Source organism: Pygocentrus nattereri, chromosome 2 (genome assembly GCF_015220715.1).
Source record: "Pygocentrus nattereri isolate fPygNat1 chromosome 2, fPygNat1.pri, whole genome shotgun sequence".
NCBI lineage: Eukaryota > Metazoa > Chordata > Actinopteri > Characiformes > Serrasalmidae > Pygocentrus > Pygocentrus nattereri.
The window spans coordinates 31,525,199-31,548,019 of NC_051212.1; the positions used below are offsets into that span (position 1 = coordinate 31,525,199).

General features: G+C 38.9%; 1 protein-coding gene and 1 non-coding gene across 3 annotated transcripts; one reads left to right on the forward strand and one right to left on the reverse strand.

Annotated features, from left to right (window-relative positions):
* Positions 1–1,726: 1,726 nt before the first annotated feature.
* ntn4 (netrin 4) lies at positions 1,727–21,954 on the forward strand. 2 transcript variants are annotated; one of them, XM_017718834.2, is made up of 10 exons: positions 1,727–2,159; positions 4,263–4,738; positions 5,773–6,042; positions 11,328–11,454; positions 11,898–12,083; positions 17,530–17,719; positions 17,894–17,961; positions 18,133–18,201; positions 20,303–20,476; positions 21,205–21,954. In XM_017718834.2, exons 1-10 carry the CDS (start codon positions 2,096–2,098, stop codon positions 21,336–21,338), a joined length of 1,758 nt encoding a protein of 585 aa, XP_017574323.1. In that variant the 5' UTR covers positions 1,727–2,095; the 3' UTR covers positions 21,339–21,954. The 2 variants fall into 2 exon arrangements, with proteins under 2 accessions (XP_017574323.1, XP_017574324.1); XM_017718835.2 differs by lacking the exon at positions 1,727–2,159 and adding an exon at positions 3,041–3,105.
* On the reverse strand, positions 14,209–14,280 carry trnah-gug. The gene has a single exon. It is a non-coding gene; the product is annotated as a tRNA-His (tRNA).
* Positions 21,955–22,821: the final 867 nt, after the last annotated feature.

Consider the following 22,821-nt stretch of genomic DNA (forward strand, 5'->3'; position numbering starts at 1 on the left):
TTTCACTGCACTCCTGCTCAAGCTGCCTATGACAAAACATCACCCCAACCTACTCTGCTGCTTAAAAGGCCCTTTAGTGTAGATACACTTCAGTTACAGTTTAATTAGTGGGACTGAACTTTGTCTCATGAACACGATGCTTATAAACACTAGAGTTAACGAATAGACTCAGCGAAAGTGCACTGGTGCTATAGCTAATTCCAAGCAGAGATTTGCAAAATGCCAATAAGTTGCTATGATGGCCGAGCCAACAGCCCTTAAACCAGGGTTCTCAATCACAGTCCTGGCAACCCAATGCTCTGCACTTTTCCGGTTTTCCTACTCAGCCCTCAAGGAGCTTGTTGATTAATTGGGTTGAATCAGGTGTGCTAGATGAGACAATCTTAAATCATCTTTAATGAATTAGATTTACATAACAGAGAGTAACATAAATGTACATGTAAAACCTTAGGAATTACATTCTTGTGAACATGTACAGCAGGTGTATTGGAGTGTGTGTGTTGGTTAGTGGGAGTGGCTTGCAGTGAGTGTTACCTTCATTATCAATAGCCTGGGGACTATTACAAAAGTATTTCTGAGTTAGCCAGATAACTTAGGCCCAAAGTTGGGGATTTTCCAGTAGCTCTTTTCCTACTTGACCTCAGGCTAAAATAGTTGTTCACTCTGTAAAGCACCCCCCAAGTTTCTATCCTGTCCACTAAAAGTAACTGATAAAATAACTGAAATGATGCAAAAGGTTTATCTCAGATGATCTGTAACCTGATAAGTTGTAACCTTAGTTTTTCCCTCTATAAAAATTATATAACTAACCTAAGTTAATGTAACCTTGTGTCCAGTGTTATAAGGGTAGGCAAATCTGGTTCACCCTGTGTCTCCAGATAGGTAGAGAAGAAGACATTCTTATTTCATATTCAAAGTAACTGCCCAGTGTCCATCCACCATTACAGCCATAATTATCAAGATTTGTTTTTGTGATGTCACAAAACCCAACACACTGGCATATAACTGCGTGTGATTTTCATTTTCATCCTACAGCAGTTTAGTGTTGCTCCTTTACATTGAAGTTGTAAGGAGTATTTCAGCCTGGACTGCTTTTTGATTGGCGCATGATGCAGGGCAACCAATCAGAGCAGAGCTCATTTACATGTCAACCTTCTGGAGCTGTGCTGTGTCAGAAACTGGATCTACGGCTGATCAGTGTAGATAATGTCGTTCGGCTTTATCTTCATAAATAAGAACAACGGAGTGTGTATTCATAAGCATAAACAAAGATATAGTTAAACATTGAAATTTAAGAAGTATTTAGACACCACAAATGAATAAAGTACTTTGGGCTCGCTGAGATGAACTTGTACACTAGTATGTTCTGGTAGCTCACTCCACTCGTGTTTCCCCTGTGATGTGTAACGCCCCAGTAGTGATGGCAGAGGAGCAGCCACGTATCATGAGGTTATTTAAGTGCTGCACAGTAGCAAAAACAGCCTGTTTAGTTCTAAGATGTAAAAGGAGGTTGGAACAGGGCCATGTAAAATGAATTATGAAGGTTTTTGGCAAGTAAATTCACACAAGCGTCCTAAGCGGATCTCAGGCAAAAAAGAGAAGGTGGGCTCTTTAAATTGGCGTTAAATCAGCCCCGCTGTAGTCAGGGGGCGGAGCCTAAGTCCACGGTGCTGTCAGTCACGCACCGACTCGCGGAGCTTCTAGAGATTTCAGCAGGAGTGTGGAGGAGAGCTGGTCCTGCGGTGCGCGCGTTGGAGAGAGAGAGAGAGAGAGAGAGAGAGAGAGAGGGAGAGGGAGAGAGGGAGAGAGGAGGGGGCAGGCGGAAATAGAAGACTAAAGCGCACCGTGCGTGTGGGATTGTAAACAAACGGGCAAATGGCTGCTGTAGCTGCGCAGGTGAACGGCTCGTGTTGGTTAGTGCTGGAATTGAGCTGCACCTGGCAGCCCCACGCGCAGGAGGTCGTGCTTCTACTTGCCGTGTAAGCGACTGTGGCGCAGCAGCGCAGCAGTGCTGGAGCCTGGCGCTTGTTTTGGACCCGAGAGAACTCGCTCGCCGGTGTTTTTTTAAGTTGTGGCTTGAGGTACTGAGGTGAGAATGATGGACAGATGGACTGTGCTTCTGGTGCTCGTCTGTGGTGGTCCTCACTGGGTGCGTTCAGGTCAGTGTTTTTGTGCCTAAACCGCGTTCCTGCGAGGTACAGGTGCGATGAAAAACGACAACAGCTCCTTCAAACACACCCACCCGCGCACATTCACTCGCAGAGAAGACCTGCTGTTGGAATTCGGTCTTAATGTTTGAGCATTGCGCACCAGTGGCTTAAACATGAGGGATTTGTCTGTAATAACTGCGCAGCATGTGTTAGTGCTGGTTAACACTGATAAAGTCTAATATTTTCCATATGTATAGACATAGTGTGTAGACATGGCTAAAGTTTGAAAATATGCAGTTGAGTCCACAGTCTCTATATGGAACCTAAGTTGGAAAAAAATTAGTAAAAACCACATTTATATTTATCCACCTTTTCAGTGGACAACAGTTTCCACTTCTACTTCCACTTACTCTTCAGTTGTAAAGAGTGTTTCAGGTAGGCCTGCTATTTGAATAAGACACGACAAAGGACAGCCAATCAAAGCACATCTCATTTACATGTCAGTTTTAAAAGAACAGCAAGAAAAAAAGCCAGTTCAGTTCTAAGGTATAAAGAATGATGGAATATGTTCATCTAATTTGTTGAACTGGTGACTGTTTCTGGATTTTAAGTGGACCTCAGTTGAAAAAAATGCAAGAGAAATGTAGGGTATGGGCTCTTTAATAAAGTTCATGAGCCCAGGCTTCCTAAGAGCTGCTATTCTGTACTTAAAGAATGTCCAACAACCCTAATGGTGCTATTGAGTGGTCTACTTAGCTCAGTTTTTCTTTTATTAATTTGTAAAAATGACACCAAAAGGAACCGTACACTGTGTTGTAAACGTTGTCAGAGACAGAAACTAGATAAAAAGTGTGTATTTAATTTGGACTGATTTTGACTTGTCTTTTCAGAACAATCTGAAACACCCTGCAAATGACATGCACTGCAGTTACAGTACTGTCAGATTGGAAACTGAGTGAGTGAACTGAACAAAATGCAATTAAAAAGCTAAAAACAAACTGCTTGCCAAGAGGATCACTGCTGTTTCATGGCCATGATATAATGGACATAATTGATACAGTGCTCAAATATGCTGCATGACAACTGACTAATCTTGACAACTAATCAGCCTCTTAAAACTTATTACTTATTATGTCTATATTACAAGGCTTAACATCCACTAACTACATGGACTACAGTGCACACCGGCTGAGTTGTATTTGAAGGGCCCATGTGCTACATTTTCCTTGCATTTTATTTTTCCCTGAGGTCCATGTATAATATGTGTGTGGTTTAAATACCAAAAACGCTCATAGTTCATTTTTATATTACCAGTTTTCAACTTTTCTTTATCCCACAGAATTAAACAGGTTTTGGCTACTGTGCCAAGACTATTCTATGTAAATGACCTCTGTTGTGATAGGCTGTCCCTGTATTGTGCCTCATTCATAAAGGCACTGAGGTCTGAAACACCTTTTGTAACTGCAGCATGAATGTGTGGAGCTAAACTGCTGCAGGCTGAACAGGTGGTTATATGTAAGAGTGTTGGTTTTTGTGACATTGTGAAAACCAGTCTCCAAAAATGGACTGCAGAGTGAACAGTATGTTGCTCGTAAATGTAAGAAAAGTGAAGAAAGTTTGGTTTTCATGTGATCTCTTTAAGTGTGCCATATAGTCACATGCTGAAGTTTGGGTGCCTCTGGTCAAATGTTTTTGTTGATTTTTCTAAGTGAAAATAAGTTAACACATTTCCCACAGAGCACATTTAAGTGCACGGTTACTGTTTATTTCTTGAATTTAACTTAATGGGAAAAATTAAATACATAAAATATGGTCTGTGCAAAAGTTATGGCATGCTTTACATTTTATGTTTTAGCTCCAGCATGTTGAAATCAATCAGCAAATAATAGAAATTGTGTACTAAAATTTGCAGAGTGTCATATTTTTAGGAAAATCCAAAATTTTGTATACAGTTGCATAGCCATTTGAAGGGTTAACAAGTCCTTCCTGAACACTGAAATGTGCAGAGCAGAAGTACTCTATGGTTGAAAAGCAGTGTTGGAGTGCATGTACATCCATGTAATTGTTAGTTGTTGTTATGTTATGTTGTGTGTTTATGTGTGTGTGTATCAGGCTGTGAAAATCGAGTGTGTAATCCTCGTATGGGCAACCTGGCTGTGGGGAGGCATCTGCGCACCAACACCCAATGTGGCTCTGCCTCACCTGAGCACTTCTGTAACTACGACGAAGATAGCTGTGTACAGCAGTGCGGGGTGTGTGACCCCATGGTGGCCGAGCAGGCTCACCTGCCCAGCGCGATGACAGACTCGCCCTTCAGACGCCCGCCCACCTGGTGGCAGTCTGCCCAAGGTGTTGTCACGGAGGTTCTGCAGCTGGACCTGGAGGTGGAGTTTTACTTCACTCACCTGATTGTAATCTTTCGCTCACCCCGGCCGGCTGCCATGGTGCTGGAACGCTCCCGGGATTTTGGCCAGACGTGGAGCACGCTACGCCTATACGCACGAAACTGCAGCGAGCAGTTTGGGACGGAGGACGGCCGCAGGTGCACAGAGAAATACTCATCAGCACGACCATGCAGTGGCGGAGAGGTAGGGGCCTGTGCATCCATGCTGGGGCACAATTTATGGTTTGTCTGATAAAACAAACAAAATGTTGATGTTGCTTGGATCTTGTCTGTTTAAAAGCTCTGTAAGAAAATGTTATTTTAATATGTGAATATCATTTTGAAGAGTGCCTGAAATGGGTGCTGAGGAAACCCTAGTTTGAGAGTTCAGTTATTTATCTGTTTTAAGGTAAAGTTTTAAGGTTAACTTTAAAGTTTTCTGTTAATATTTTGTAATGCATTGTTTTATGTTTTGTTGAGTCTTTGTTTTGTTCGTTTGAGTTTAAGAGGTTTTACAATTTATGGCTCGATATCATGGAATGACTATTTTTCCTTGATTTTTGAAATAAGTTTGATTTACGTTGTAAACATTGTTGAAGTATCAAAACATCCATTTCACTCCCAGACCTTATGGTCTATATGTAGAAAATAAGCTCCAAAAACAGCTTAATTTGAATGAACTGTTTTTGTGTCGTCACAAAAACCAAAGCATTTGTGTGTATCCACATATTCAGCCTACAGGTGTTTAGCCCTGCTGATTTTCACAGAAGTTATAAGGTTATTTAGTGTATGCAGATGCTTCACTACTGCCATTTCATTGATGTGTTGATGTATTACTGATAATCTGATAAGAGTTTAGTAATCTTCTACAGAGGACCCCTCCAACTAAAGTGGTACCAAGCACATTTATGTGCATCGGTCTTAAAAGCGCAGTAATAACATTTATTTTGAAGGATAAAGGAAGGGTTGAAAACAGTCATGAAAAAAATAATTGAGTGTTTGGCAAAATGTAAGGTATAGGATCTTCAAAATCTGACAGATATAATTAGCAATTGACAGTTGATCAGTCAGTGAAGTACTGTTTACTGTTTTCACCATATAAAAATATATTGTTAAGAATTTCTCTAAATTGGTATCAGTATTAGTCACAAAATTATCAAATTGGTCAGGCCCAAATATACACACACGAGAATTCTGCCTTTTCATCACTTGTATGTGTGTTTGTGTGTGTATCTGTAGGTAATCTACCGCACTCTCTCCCCCTGGGACACATTAGACCCATATGGCTTAGCTGCCCGTGCAGAGCTGGGTATTACCAACTTTCGAATGCGTCTTCTACAGCCACAGCAGTGCCCATGCCAGCTGAAAGAGGGCAGTGCCAGCCTCCCCACTGCCCCCTACGCCATCTACGACCTTATCCTGAAGGGGGCCTGCTTGTGCCATGGACATTCTGACCAGTGCGTACCTGCCAGTGGCTACCAACTCACAAGCCATCGTGGCCACCACGTGGTGAGTGGAGAGAATGTGCATCTCTGGACACTATTAGGTATTTAACACACAATGCACAGGACTTATCGCTGCCTGGTATGAAATTGTTTTTTGCACAGGAAACATAGGAACATGGTGGATTTTTGATGCAGATTCAGGTGCATATCAAGCTTGTATGTAAGATGTCCATATTTATGAAAAAGCGAGTTTCTGCCAAACACAGTTCTGTGTTCTGAGATACATTTGTGAAAAATGTTTTTTAATTGTGTCTTTATTTTTATTTCATTTATTTTATTTCTTGAATTCAAAGCAGGAAAAAAAAAACAGGGAAAGCTCTGATTGAACCTGTCCTTCTGCACCAACGCAGTTTAAACATATAGCAGTGCATACCTGTGCATATGTTAGTTTAGGAGTGAAAGAAGCTGTACGTGACATTGGATGAAGCCACATTTTCATTAACACTTATTGTTTATCTTACTTGCGTAGGTGTGTGTAAGAAATGTGAGTGGGCTTGTTGTTCTTTGGATAGTCCCACTACATTGTGTTGGGTTTACATGAGTCATGGCTTTGCTAGATTTTTTTATCATGTTAATAATTATTTAGATCTAGAGAAAAAGAGTTCCAAACAACCATGCAACACCTGATAGACCACCACGCTGTGGGTCTAAAAGGATGTGTAGCTGTCAAGAATCCATTGCAGAGAACATGTACAAATCCACCCCAGAGTCCAACCCTTAACATCATCAGATGTGTTAAGGTTACATTATTGGGAGAATCAGAAAATGCAGCCAACTTCTAAGACTGAAAAATGATTCCTGCAGATTTCTTTGAGAAACTAAACAATAGTAAAAGTTTTCCAAAAGGAACAGAAGCTGTAATAATGGCAAAAGGAGAACTGACTATGTACTGAAACATTTGATATTATATTTAGTATTCATTTTTGGTTACATATGTATTCTGCTTTTTGTCTGACACTGAACAGTGAATAACTTAAAGGCTGTTTTTCACTAGGAGTACTGTTTAAAACTAGCATATCGCTGCTGTCGGAAGAAAACCTTGTATCTCCATTTTTACCATTTTTACGTTTTTAAATAATTTGGAAGTACCAGTTGTCCTTTACATTGTGTGTACATTTCATGATGAATGGACCAAAGGAAATGGCCCAAAATGATGTGGAAAAAATTCTGGTTCCATTGACTTACATTGAAAGTAAGGTTTTTTCCTTCTCCTTTAAAGCTTACCTTTTTGGAGATACAAGGTTTTCTTCCGACAACAGCGATATATTTTACACATCAAATTAAACTAGAGAAACTGTTATTTACACCATATCAGTTGACCATATCCACTGAGGGTGTTGTGACTTACCACACATTACAACTCTCCCCTATCAAATACATTACAGTGCTGTATAAGGAAACTGCAGGTGTTTGCTCATGAATGACTAACCTGTTTTTAATGAGAGTGCGTTTACTCTTCTAAAAGGACTGCATTGCAGTGTGTTGTGCTTGGCCTGTTTGCCTGCCATTCTGTCTTTCTTTCTCTCATACTCTCTCTTTCTCCTTTCTTGCTTTCCCTCGCCACATGTACATTATGTAAGTATGTAAATATAAGTGTTTGTTATGCAGCATGCCTCTCTCTGTGGTGGCATAACAGTAAATCCAAACTTTTGATAGCAGGCCTAAGATTAGAGGACAGGAAAGTCAGACAGGAAGGAGGTAAACAGGGACGTTGCAGATAAAAAATGCAGAGAAAACAGAAAGGGCCTTATTGTGTGCCGCTTTCTCCTAATTCACTCTGCTGTTGTTTTCCCTCTGTAATCAGACATAGAAACACTGGAGAAAGGGAGGGTCCAACTTTTTGATCTAAAAATTTAGACAAAACAAACACATCCTACATCACACTGAACACTCAAACACACACTTACACATGCTCATATCACAGGCGTAAAGTATTTGTATTAAAGATTTCTAAATATATGATGATTAGTTAAAATTAGTTATATTACTGCTAATAATATACATGTATATAATAAATTATTTCTCAGACGCAGTTGCTCTAAAATAGAGAAGATTGGCATAAGCCCTGTTGGAGGTGGATTCATTTTATCAGAGGATGTCCTGTAATGTAATTTGTGAATTTACCAGGTTTACATGTGTGTTCATTCTCTAATATTTTTGAAATTTTAATATCTAAGAGAAAGCTAGAAAGCTAGAAAGTAGGCAAAGTTCAAATACAATAAGGACACAGTGCCTGTCCTCTGTGCAACTACTTTGCTTCCTACTGTGCTCATTCTGTGGCAGTGTCTTTAAAAATGCAGACCATTTACATTTTAATTTTTATGGACTTCCCAACCTGTCAACCATCCCATCAGTGTGGGGCCAACAGCACGCTCAGGAAAGGCTTTTTCTGAGACCATGGCTGTTCTTACGTTAGAAAATGAAATATTAAAAATGAATTTTACAAAAATCCCTGGTGTATGTGTGACATAGTGAACTGGTTCATGTCAGCCAGCCGTTAAAATGAGCAGATAGGGTTCTTGTTTGTGAATGTAGCTTTAGCTAGCATTAACAATGGCTTTTAGCTAGCTTAATTCTACATCCCTCCACAATTCATGCAATGTATTAACAGGTAACGTGAAGACATTAACTGGAATCTTTTTGACAGGCTTCCCCGCTTGGTTTCCCCCCATTTATGAAACTAAGCTGAAATTAACTTTCTCTGGTTGTTGCCATGTAAATATATGATTGTGAAAGCTCTGAAAAAAATTGCAATCAGTTTCTTATGTAATAATTGTGATAGGCCTGTCATGGACCTCTGAAGTCATGTGTCATTCTGTAGTTGCCGTTATGCCCTATTACGTTTTCTGAGTCTAAGCAGATTTCTCTGCAGGAAAAATGAATTGTGTTTTCAAAATAATGCTATTGTGGTAAACAAGACAGTTCTAAACCAGATCTGTTTGTCCTTCATACATTTACATACATTGAAACTGAGAAATTTTATTGTTTTATGAAAAATATATGCCCATTTTGAGTTTGATGCCAACAACACATTCCAAAAAAGTTGGGACAGGGGCATGTTTATCACTGTGTTTCATCACCTCCTCTTTAACAACACTTTGTAAATGAGCAGACCAACTGCTGTAGTTTTGAGTGCTATGTTATCCCTTTCTTGTTTGATATAGGACTTCTCAGTACGGTCTCCTTTTTTCTCCTTTTTCCTTGTTTTTTTATTTTTTTATTTTTTTTTTCATTTCATAATGCGCCAAATGTTATCCGGACTGCAGGCAGGTCAGTTTAGCACCCGGACAATTTTAATGTGGAGCAATGCTCTTGTAATACATGCAGAATGTGGTTTGACACTGTTTTGATGAAATAAGCAAAGCCTTCCCTGAAAGAGAAGCTGTCTGGATGGCAGCATATGTTGCCAAAACCTGCATACATCATTCGGTATTAATGGTGCCTTCACAGATGTGCAGGTCACCCATACCATGCACACTAATACCCACCTATGAATACTGGCTTTTGAACTGTGCACTGTTAACAAGCTGAGTGGTCTTTTGCCCGGAGGACACAGTGTCCACGATTTAAAAAAATAATTTCAAATTGAAGTTGATTTGTCGGACTACAGGACACTTTTCCACTTCACCTCAGTCCATTTTAAATGAGCTCAAGCCCAGCGAAGGTGGCAGGATTTCTGGGTCCTCTTTATATTTGGTTTCTTTTTTTAAGACTTTTAACTTGCCTTTGTGGATCCAGCGACAAACTGTTTTCACAGACAGTGGTTTTCAGAAGTGTTTCTGAGCCCATGCAGTGATTTCCACTGCAGAATCATGTCTGTTTTTAATGCATTGCCCAAAGATCAGAGCCAGCAAATACTTTTTTGGCCTTGTTCCTTGCATACAGAGATTTCTCCAGATTCTCTGAATCTTTAAATTATATTATGTACCGTAGATGATGAAAAGCATTAAGAATGAAGTTCTTTGCTTTTTTTTAGTTGAGAAATGTAGTTCTTGAATTGTTGCACTATTTGACTATTTTACAGAATGGTGAACTGCACTTTACCTTTACTTCTGAAAGCCTTTCTGGGATGATTTTTTTACACCCAATCATGTTCTTGACCTGTTGTCAGTCAACCAGGTGATTTTTTTAGCATTACACAACTCAATATCAACCAATATCCTGAATTCAGGTGTGGGAATTGGGAGAAGAAAATTCGGAATGGTGCATCCTTACACACACACATTCTCTGTACACTCTGCAGGAAAGTTTGGATTATCAGGGTGGATAGTGTATGTATTATTTTAATTCATATGAAGTTAAAGTCACTCTGATGCTGGTTATTTTGAACTCTACCAATTGCTCTCAGTATCCTTCCCTCTTTTTTGTTTTGTGTTTTTGTGACTGCGTTGTTAAATTCAGATTGTATGGAAAACAAAACATGGGCTTCTTGCTTTGGGTAGTTGAGACAAAGTATGGTAGTATACTGGCCATGGATTTAGATGTGTTGTTTGGATGGACTGAGCAGCATGTAGTGGAGTGTTTAGAAGTGAGAAGTCAAATGAGTGACCGAAGAAAGAAAAAGCATGTGAAGGTAGTGGAGACTGCACTTCTGCGCTGAGCTGGTTTTCAGAACACCCAAAGAGGAACCAAATGCTGAATGTGATGGAATTGTTTTTGTGGATCCACACTTAAGTTCCTCACGTGAAGGAGCTACATACCTTGTGTATTACTTTAGTAATGGTTGCTGAATAATTCATAATAGCAATGTAATAATTCATAGTACATATTGGATAATAGTGACTGGATAAAGAAAAAGTCTTAATATGAATAAATGAAACATAAATAGAGATGGCTTAATACCATTTTGTCTTTTCCGATATCGCCATTTAAGCCTTGAGAATTGGCCAATACTGATTCAATGCTTTTTCTTTAAAAACTGCAATACCTTTAAAATGAGTTATTTTCAGTTAAAGCACTTCACTTAAGATGAACATTTAAAATAATCACTCTTAAGCTACTCAAACACTCTACTAACCCACAGGATGAAATATGCAACTAGTAATATCACATCTCACATAAGTGGGTGCTGTTTTGGAATAGGGTTGTTACAGGATTGGATCAGATCCCCTCTCCCTCATTTTCTGCTGGTATTGACCAGTTACATGGTGTTCGCTCTGTACCATCTTTAATAATAATCATAGAGTTTAAGGTTTTAACATGCTCTCCCTTTAACAATGTAGGGACGACTACCTCTGCATTGGTCAAAAAAGAGAGTTAGTTTCACTGTTCTGTGTCTTTCCTCCTCAGGTGCACGGCAAATGTGTGTGTCGACATCACACAGCAGGTGACCACTGCGAGAGATGTAACCGTCTTTATAACGACCGGCCCTGGAAACCAGCTAACAGCCTAACTGGGGAATCTCACCAATGTGCTAGTAAGTTTCTTAATCTTCTTTTTTTCTTTCTTTCTCCCTTTCCTGCATATCTTATTTTTTCTTTCTTTCTTTTCATACGCAATACATTCTGCCAGCTGTACCAGACAGGCTTCTACAGACTTTCTCTCAGACCAATGACTACAACAGAGTGCTGCACAGGTCCTTTCTGTTTTCTTTCTTTCGTCCTTACTACCTTCTTTATTTATTTTTTTTCCTTCTTTCCTTCTAGTCTTCCTTATTCCTCCCTGTCTCCATGTTTTCCTTCTTTCTTTCTTTTGTTCTTTTTTCTTTCTTTCTTCCTTTCTTCTGTCCTTTTTCCTCCCTCCCTTCTTTCTTTCTTTCTTTCTTTCTTTCTTTCCATCAGCAAAATAATTTTGTATCCTTGTTTATGTTAAAGCTAAACTTGTACTAATATGTACTGTATGTGTATTTTGTGTGTGTAGTGTGTAAGTGTAATGGTCATGCAGAGAGCTGTCACTTTGATGTGAGTGTGTGGCTGCGCTCTGGTCAGCGTACTGGGGGTGTGTGTCACTGCCTGCACAATACAGAGGGTCAACGCTGCCAGCAGTGCCAGAGAGGCTTCTACAGACATCCAGACAGAGCACCAACAGCCTCAGACTCCTGCACACGTAAGACAAACTCACACGCTCTTATAATCATAACTTGTTGACTTAAATGTAATCGATTGCAGTATGGCAGTCTAGAGACAGCCTTGTAGTCACAGTCTCAAAGCTGTATAATTTTACTGAAACCTAAATATAACATGTCTACATTGCAATTTTAATTGTCTTTACTGATGTTTCCCCCTGATAATCTTTTTTTTTTTTGCTGTATTTAACAGTCTCACATAGTTGAAGACACCACAGTCAGAAGAAATGTGTGTGTGTGTGTGTGTGTGTGTGTGAGTGAGTGTGAGAGAGAGAGGGAGAAGGAGAGAGAAAATGAGCAGAGTCAGGTTGTGTTCTGACAGAATAGTCTTTGATGATTGAATCGATGATGATCTGATTATTACAGCACAATAATTTTAAAATTCTGGTATCTTGGCTTGTTTCTCCTGTGAGGCAAAATCTGTTTTGTTCATGTTCAGCACCCACATGAAAAATAATTATATATAATGCAGTATACCTGCTCAAGCTCCACCACCTGCAGTGTGATAAGATTACTGTTTAGGCCAGTAAGTCTGAAAACAGATCTCAGCATGACAGAGCTATTGACCTTATCATAGCCTCATATGGCTGTATATCTCCAAAACTGCAACAAATCAGATTGTATATGGTTAAATCATATGGGTTGATACCTATGAAAGCAACTCTTAGTAAATGAAAGCAGAGTGTGTCAGTGTGTCTTGGAGCTGCTGGAAGCTATTAAACTCTGATTTTGAAAAGCTTCTTTAAAGGTTTAAATCTGTCGTTTTTTCTTCTTCAGTTCCCTCTCTGATCTCCCTTTCGTTTTTCAAACTCATTCAGAGGTGACTGCGTGTGTTTGTCTTTAAATATTTATTCATGAAGTTTGGTATTATCACACACACACACACACACAGGGCTGTTTGCCGTGGTGCTCTATTTCAGCTCGGAATGCTGATGGCTCTTATAACGAGCTGAGACATGCAGAATAACAAGAGCACTGATGGGCCTTTGGCTGTGTATGGATGTGTGTGTGTGTGGAGGGATAGCAGACAGATTAATCATCACATACATTGACACACTACTCTTGCGCTACCTGACTTCATAGCCAAAGCATCAATCTCATCTGGACAGCTTTCTGAAATGTTCTTTTCTTCATGCTTATGTGCTCCGACGCCTGTCTTATGCAAATACAGTACTGTGCAAAAGTCATAGACACTTCATTTCCCATCAAAGCAGCCATTAAGATGAGTACTTGTTCACTCAGTGGCTTGATATGTGCATTACCTGTATTGTCTGACAGAGCTTTAGTTCTTGATACTAGTCTTGGCCTCAAGGCCATTGTTAAACTTGAATTTTAATTTCTTTTCTTACTGTTTTCAGCTAATCAAACCTGAAAAAATCTGATTACAGTACATGAAGAATTACATAAGAAGTATGTATATTTCTGTAATAAACCAGTTCTCATTGAAAGATCAGGGGTGCTCAATCCTGGTCTTGGAAATGTATCACTTTCAAGAGTTCAGATCCAGCACACCGGTCTGGTATATTCATATGCCCGTAAAGGCCATCTTTATCTGGATCAGGTGTGTTTGATCAGGTTTTGAGCTACACTTTGCAGGGTGGCAGATCTCCAGGACTAGGATTGAGCATCCATACTCTAAATGAATATTGAATATGAAAATAAGTGTACGATATTATTTATAACCATCAGCCAGGCTTTAAACTTCCCCCTAATGGGACAGTTAGGTTACAGAAGCATCTCTTCCAACATATATTGACTTTGTGGTGTTTTCTGAAAAAATACAAAGAATAAGTTGAGTGATACTTTTTTTAATCCCACAAATGGTGAAATTCCACCTCTGCATTTAACCCATCTGTGAAGTGAAACACCACATACGCACTAGTGAACACACACACTAGGTGGCAGTGAGCATACTTGCCCGGAGCAGTGGGCAGCCCTATCCATGGTGCCCGGGGAACAATTGGGAGGGGTTAGGTGTCTTGCTCAAGGACACCTCAGTCATGGACTGTCGGTGCTGGGGATCTAACCGGCAACCTTCCGGTCACAGGGCCAGTTCCTTAACCTCCTGCCCACAACTGCCCAAAGTCAACCGCCTCTTGTAGTGTTTGCCGTGACCCGGATTCGAACCGGGGTTGCTGCAGCCACAACGCAGAGTACTAACCACTATACGATCACGGCGAGCTACCGAGGAGTTATATGTATATAGCTTGCATATTTACTGGATATCTTCATTAAATTTAGTGAAATGGGTCTGTGTTGATCTTACAAGATCCTGGTCCAACATTTTTATTTAGAGCTTTGATAGCCTCATTGGCCATGTTCTGGATGCTTTAAATTATGTACTCAAAAGCACTGTGGTCATACCTCTGCTTAAAAGGAAAACAGAATCTAGATCAAAGGATTTTTAAGCCATTTCAGGTGAATTTTCTACTTAAATACTATGAAAACAGTATTTACATAGCTAAACAATTTCCCAAGTGTAAATGGTATCCATGGAAATTTTCATTCAGGTTTTAGTAGAGGTCATAGTGAAGTATTAAAAGTAGTTAATGATCAGAAACCTAATACTGATAATATAAGCTGCACTTATATTTTATTGTATTGCACTGTGTATTGTAGTTTATTGTATTGCATTGAATGGCACAGAGTTCTGCGTTCAACTCTGTTCCTTTTTCTCTCTGTGTCCGCAGTGACATTTTGTTTCTAGCAGTATCTGAGCTCAGGACTGTCTTTTCTCTAAGCTATTGGTAGCTAGCAAAGATACTTTCTCTAGATTGACAAAGCACTTCTTGTAAGTCACTCTGGATAAGAGCGTCTGCTAAATGCTGTAAATGTAAACGTAAATAAGAACAATGGGGCAGCGCTTGTAGTGCTGGAGTGCAGTTTTTGACACTAGGTTCCAGCTCCCCCTGCCACCCAGATGGATAAGTGGCTTAGACAGTGTGTGTGTGTGTGTGTGTGTGTGTGTGTGTGTGTGTGTGTGTATATTGTTCTTTCTAGAATTGGTGAGTAAGTTAATACTGGCCTTCAAGTGCTTTAACCTTTGTTTATCTGGAAGACCGTATGCTGCCATGTTATACTGTATAGTGTTCCACAAAATCATGATGCCTTTGGGTCAAATTATCTAGAACTGAAATGTCAGCTCACATATACATGCCACTGACACACAGGTAAAATTGTGAGGAAATTTGTGAACTCTTTGAAATGATCTGCGACGAATGCCTTCTGCATAAATTGTGATGCATCTTCATCAAAGTTGTAATACTAAATAAAGACTTCTTTAACAAACAACAAACACATTTGACACTGAGATATATTTACTGAGCCAGTAGTTTAAATAGGTAGAGTCACTGGTGAAAAAAGCATGTAACAACAGAATTCTGTTACAATGCAATGTTATCTAATCTAGAGATTTTAGAGATCTGCTGAAGAAGAGATGTTGAAGCTCATGTTACTGGAAACGGTTACAAAAGAATTTCTAAACACTCATGACTCATGAGTCCTTTCACAGTCAAGCAGAATTCTTGAGGAAACCTGCTGGCCATTTCAATATTACCTCCTAGATATTCTGCAGTACTCTATGGACATTGTACAATGTTGTGTAGACAGAAGTTTAAATGTTTGGTAAATGTACACAGCACTACATTTTGTAGAAAACCAAAACACTGCATTCCAACATCAAACCTCACTCTAATTGTGAGGGATGGCAGTGGGAGTTTAAAGGTGTGGGACTGTGTTGCTCGTGTGCTGGATGACTTGCAAGTACTAAGGGGGCGATGAATTTTAGGTTGTATCAGGAGATAATAATGAATGTTGGGGTTCATATCAGAATCATTTATGATCTAAAGCTCAAATGAAGCTGGGTCAAGGAGCATGTTAATGACGCAAAATACAAACTGACTCAAGAGAACTTATGTGTGTATATATATATATATATATATATATATATGAAGCTGGCACAATACCACAATTTGTTTTCAAACACTGATATTGAAACCTACAGTGTTGGCCAATAGGGCCAATAGGGCCAATATTTTTTCTTCAAAAAATATTACAACATTTCATTTTAACTTCAGGATGAGCATTAAAAAATAGGTATTGTGCACAAAAGTACACTAACACTCTCCTGTCCCACAAGAGGAAATATACAGCTGACAACAACACATCAGACAATGTTAGTGCGTGCTGTTTTAGGATAGATTTGTTACAGGACTGAATCAGATTAAGTTTTCCCCCTTTGATATCTGATCCAGCATTTTCTGCTGAAACAGGCCCAAAGTCAATGTGAATTGAAGAGTATAACACATCGTCCTTCTGTAGCGTGGCATATTTCTGAGTAAAACATGATATTATGGACATTCTCTTAGCTAATAAAATGTTTTGTTCACTGATGGGTGGGGAAAGAAGGTGGAACGTGATGTTGTCTGTTTATATTATGTTTACTCACTGTCACATGGTGACAATCAAAAATTTGCCTGTCTCTAAAATGACTTCTGAGTCATTACATTGTCATGAAACATGCCAGGAAAAAAGAATGTTGTCTTTTAAATGATATATGATAAATCCTGACCAGGCACATGAACTAAGTGACTTTAAGAATGGTTCGGTCAGAGTCCTGGGATCCTGTTGATCTGAAGTAGGCTGTTGAAGCAAGGCATCACAAAAATGTGCCTTAACTAAGACAAGTTTGTACACATGAACGTGAGGTGAGGAATTATTATTATGTTATCCTGGACTGTGGCCTGAGTTTTAAATCATGTATTGAATCAAACTTGTTTCACACACTAAGGCTTCCTTCTTTCATCTCAGGAACACTGAGTTAGGCGCCGCAAGATGCTGGGAAGTTGACTCATGCGCTACTGTTTTCATGCCAGACAGCTGACAGATTGTGAAGAATGAGCATATTGCACCTTTTTCATTGGCTAACAGTAACAGTGTTGTTTAGATTAGATTTTTACTTCTTTTAATTGAATTTAGATGACTTAATGTCATCATGACTTAATGGAGATATTAAACTTGCCATAAATCATAGTTTATCTTCTTGTACAGGACCATTAAAACCCAGTACTTGCTTGGTATAGATGGTAGTCTTGACTACAACATTGCTATACGGATATATTTTACTTTCACACTGTCATTTTTATCTTGTTTTTCTGTTTTTCTTTTTTTTTAATAACTTGAAAACTTTACTTTTTTCTTTTAAAGTTACTTTTTGACTTACATTAAAATTTCATGAACAGACCAGTAGAAATGGTCCAGATTTAAGTATTGTTACATTAGCTTCTATTACAAGTTAAGGAAGTTTTTTTTCCCTTGTCCTGTAAAGTTACAATTTTGGAGAGATGGGGGTTTTGTTCTGACATCAACAATATGTTTGCATATATGTCTGTCTATATAAATGTGTATATTTTGTTTGTTTTTCCACAGCTTGTGCTTGCCACCGAGTTGGTGCTGTGAACTGTAACCCCAGTAATGGTAAATGTACCTGTAAACCAGGTGTGGCCAGCCCACTCTGTGACCAGTGCAAGCCTGGATACTGGGGTTTCAGTGACTATGGTTGCAGACCCTGCCACTGTGCAGGCGACTGTGATCCCTACACTGGAGACTGCGTTGCAGGGTTAGTTGGTGTCTGTTTGTGTGTATTTATAAGCAGAATGCCAAAAATATAATGAGTATCTTATATGGACATGAAATCAAGTCCCAATCAGGTCAACACCTAATACTATGTTGGAGTGATATTTTGGATTAATCTTATGCTTCAAATTTAACATTTTAATTGATGTGTGTACAGGCCAGATGTTGATCAGAGCAGCACCTTATTCCGAGTGGAGGAACTATTCTCTGCCCTAACTGTTCCAGGTATGGAGTTCTGACTAAGAACAGTGCTATCTTATTTCCCTGCAGTTTGTTGGATTTGTTTGGGTGAGGTATGTGCCACTTAAATGTCATGTCTGTTTTATATTGTCTTGACAACAGATCTAAACTGACAGCCATTATGATAATTGCTGTTGTTTTTTTTCCTCTCTGCAGAGAAATGTGTATGTAAACAGCAGTCCCTAGGAAACAGCAAACTCTTCTGCACCATGAAGTATTCTTATGGTTAGTACCAGAGCTCTCAGGCAAACTCTGACTCACTGCAACACAGACAAACACACTCAAGCGCTTATCAATTTTGCGCCATAATGCTTGGAGCATTGCAGTCAAGCCTTCTCCAGGTGACTATGATGTGTTTCAGCTCCAGCTACAGCCATCCCTGTTCAGGCAAGCATGAGCACATTTTAAGACTGTGTATTGTCACAGCACAAGCCTAAGCCTTGGACATATGTTGTGAAAAGCCAAGAATTTTGGAATTACACAAGAAAGTGACCTTACGTGGTCTACTGCTTCGTGGCTGAGCTGTTGTTGCTCTTAGGTGCTTCCACTTCACATTATAGCACTTACAGTTCTCTGGGCAGATCTAGCAGGACAGCAATTTCACAAACTGACTAAAGTCACTGAACTCATTGATATGACCCATTCTACTGCCAGTGTTACTCTAACAAGACTGCAAGGCTATGTGTTTAATTTTATCCACCTGTTAGCAGTGGGTGTGGCTGAAGCACCTTCATTCAATAATTAGGAGGGGTGGCCCAATACCTTTGTGAAAATATATAGTGTAGCTGTGTCAATCTTGTCAATATTTTGACTCATGTTCAACCAAAACTAATTTGCGGTTAATTATTTTTAAATAAACGCATAACAGTACATGCAGAGAAGTTGCACATACATTAATTTTGGAACTGAGAAAATTATGTGGAATCAGTTCTTGATACTGTCTACATTGAATGTGGTCACCTGAATTATTGAAATCAGACAAATTTAGATAGCATCACCTAATACATTAGGGAAATAATGTGACAAAAAAGTAAATTGAATTTAAACAGTTCTTTTTTAACCCACAGGTAGCCAAGGATGAATGGTTTTACAAGGGATTTACAGTTTTGCACTGCAGCAATGAGATTACTCTAACAAATAATGGAAATGTATATAAAGGGTTTCATTTGTAAGTGATAAATTCAGTGTAAGATTTGCCCACAATATGAAAATGACCTCTAATTAGTGTGTTAACAAGGTTCTCGAGCATTGACCATACTCATATAATTAGAACTAAATGATGAGTGTAGCATCTGAAAACCACTTAGGTTTGTTGCATAAAAAGTGATGCATATAAATTTATTCCATGTAGCTTTTTTCTATCTTGTGCACACAGCAAGCAGTATAACTGAGGGCAGTAAGTTCAGTTTTATTTGGATTGTTTTTTTTTTCTTTCTATGTGCCATTTTTGAAGCATGTTCAAACCAGTGGTTTATTCGTGCTTGATGATTGGTTGGCAGTACCTGATGTTACATGGGATTCCTAAAACTAAACAGGTTCTAATGCTGAGTAATTAATAAATCACTGTCACAAGCCAGTGGTTTAGCTCAGCATTTGTAAAGTCTTTTGAGGGATGGACTGTCACAGCAGTAGTGGCACATTTGTGAGAGTTCAATAGTGTCTGTGTTGCTTTTGATGACCGTTTCTGCCATTGGCTGTGCCTGAAAAGGAGTTAAAAGTGAAAGTTTTGCATGCCATGGCACAAGGTGACCTGGCATTCTGCTTTCAGTTTTGTTTTACAATTGTTTTGTGTTCTATGTATTGAGTTGTTTGTAGGAAATAGTATTGTGATTGTTCTTGAAACATCTCTACTGATCATTGTATGAATGTGTGTAATATGTGAACAAGGTGCCAGATCAACTACAGTAGCTGCTGGATCTAACTTGGGGACCAGACACAGATCTGTGTTTTTTGTTTGTTTGTTTGTTTGTTTTTTGGCATAAATTAAGCCCTGTGTTTAATGAACTAATTAGCATATGGCAAGCTGTGTGCTTAAATCATGATACAATTAATTGAGACAAGTTGTTAAGTAATTTCAAATAGACTTTATGTGTGATGTATTGTTATCTATAAAAATGTGGCATTAATTTTTGCTTGTAATTTTGCACAGTGCAAAACTAAAGAAGCAAACTTCAACCACAAAAGATGTCTTGGCTGGTTAAGAACATTTGTGTTAATTTGAATTATTCTTTACGGTAGGCACATAAACAAAGTAAAGTTTCTTAGGCCTGCATCTTGTGTGTGTGTGTGTGTGTGTGTGTGTGTGTGTGTGTGTGTGTGTGTTTAGCTCTGAAGGTGAAAGTGTTAGCAGCCCATGATAAGGGCTCTCATGCCGAGGTGGATGTGAAAGTTCTGAAGGTGCTGTGGAGCAGATCCATCCTCAGGCTCACACAAGGAACGCTTACACTGTATCCAGAGTCTTGGACCTCACGAGGCTGTACCTGCCCTGTGCTGTACCCGGGTGAGCATAATAACACACTCAACCACAACATGAGGTATTTAAGATGAAGTATTGTGCAAACGTCCTACACCAGACAAGAAAATGGTTAAGAAATATGTATCTGGGCAGTGTCTGTGTGTTTTTGCTTGTAAAACCAGACATTGCGTGGTACACCTGACTTAATTTAATGAAAGATTTATTACCGAAAGCAGGGTAGTAACTACAGATACTGGGCTGCCTGGAGGAAATATGAGGAAATGAATGAAGTCAACAAAAAAATATTTTTTATGTTGTTAGTTTGAAGGGGAATTCCATAATTGTTAAGGCTTTTTATATCTGCAGCTCACACTGTGTGGGCTAAATGAACACATGAGTACCTCTATTGTTACAAGCTTCACATTATACCCTTTTTGGTGCTATATAGAGCCATTTTGAAAAAAGGCTCTATTTAGAACTTATGCAACAAGTTCTCCATCAATCTGAAAAAAAGTTTCACAATGCAAAGAACCTATTAAGCATGAAAATGGCTCTTTGAGTGTTTATCATTCTATTATAGAACTGTTGTCTTTACTGAAGAACCCTTAAGACACTATCTTTGTAGCTCAGTGTCCCTCAGTTACCATGTTTCACCAAGCAGCTAAGCGATACTGCCCAGATAAATATCTTTAAATGCATGTTATTTTGGTGGGCTAAGATGTTTTGTACTGTTATTAGAATGGTCTACAGTATTTTCTCCTGTCTTACTGTAGGGGAAGAGTATCTTGTTGCTGGGCACGAGAATGTAAAAAAAGGTCGTCTTCTGGTCAACACAAAGAGTTTAGTGAAGCCATGGAGAGCCAGCCTCAGCCACAGAGTCCTTCAGCTCCGTGCTAAGTGTAACTGAGAGACAGAGAGAGCAAGAATCCCTAAAACACTTTTACCCGAAAGTAGAGGTTTTCTGCTCTGGAGTTTAAATCCAGTTTCCAGTCCTGGATTTTGTAGTCACTGGTAGGTATGTCACTATGTGGCCAATGAGTTCAATTAACTTTCAGTAATTACAAAATCCAGGACTGGACACTGGATTCAAACTCTGGAGTCGAGGACCTCTGTGTGTCAACCAGCAGCAGAAACTGATGATGTGAATTTAAGGTGTACAGATGTATGTGTATGAATGATAGTTAGAGAAAGGCAAAGCAGTTTGAAATATTATTATATTGTACAGAGTAGATAGCCACTGTATATGCATAGTATTATAATGTATATGTGAAATTTTGTGTCCTTGTGTAGTCTTGTGTATATAATTTACAGTTTGTACATACAAAGAAATGATGAAAATATATATTTTATAAAAGGAGAAGGAGAAATATGGCATGCAGCAGACAAAGAGAAAGCCATAACTGGTATTCTGTGTGAACAATGTTTTTGTACCTTGTTTTGTGCTGAAATATCTTGAATTGATGGAATTACTCCAAGACTGTTGTGCTCCAATAAATTAATCCTACAGGAGGCATGCGTTTTAAGCTAGAATTTCTTTAGACCTGGATCTCATCTCTCAGCTCATGAAATCTTGCTTCTCTTATAGGCTTTTTTAGTTTGTACTTTTTTAGTTTCTACCTGCTAATGCTTTCCCAAATGATTGTGTGTGTGTGTGTGTGTGTGTGTGTGTGTGTGTGTGAGTGAGTGAGTGAGTGAGTCAGTCCGTCAGTCCGTCCGTCCTGTATCTGGGTGGGACTAAAATGAGCAGAGTACCGGTGAGTAGGAAACTGAAAGAGTACTTAATTTGTGTTTTTTTGTGAGGCGAGGTGAAAGGAAAACGCTGTCTGGAGCAATCTGGGTGGAACTAAAATAATTTGGGAGCATCTGTAAAAGAAGAAATTATCCCAAGACTCCATGTACATTTAAGCCCATCCAAATACGACTTCTGTTTCTCCTCTGAATGTTGTGGATCGAGGTTGCAATGCAAGAACGACAAGATTTTATATTTTTTCATATAATTATGCAAGTATTGAAGCACCTATAACAAAACAGCATTCATTTGCTGGAAATTGTCATTTCAAATCCTCATTAGACTAGAATAACAACTATGAGAGGGCACTATTATTTTAGCGCAAAGTACATTCACTTTCCTACTAATAGCTCCCCCTTGTGGAGAGTTGGCATTTATGCATACATTGTTAAACATACTAATGTACTGTACAAATATACCATCTTTGTACTTGAAGTATTTCCATGTATTGTACTACTCACTAATTTGGCAATTTTGCAGAACATTACATTGGTGACAGTTAATGTGAGACACAATATCAGTTGCTTGTGTTCCCGACATCTCTGCAGTTCTACGTTACGGAAAACATAAAGTACAAAATACTATAAACTTTAGACCGTAT

Bases quoted from the DNA above. Each gene is read 5' to 3' on its own strand.
- ntn4 (XM_017718834.2), top strand. From the start codon at position 2,096: ATGATGGACAGATGGACTGTGCTTCTGGTGCTCGTCTGTGGTGGTCCT. The intron at 12,084-17,529 runs GTAAGACAAACT...GTTTTTCCACAG, and splicing joins AGCCTCAGACTCCTGCACAC to CTTGTGCTTGCCACCGAGTT. The intron at 17,720-17,893 runs GTTAGTTGGTGT...ATGTGTGTACAG, and splicing joins ACTGGAGACTGCGTTGCAGG to GCCAGATGTTGATCAGAGCA.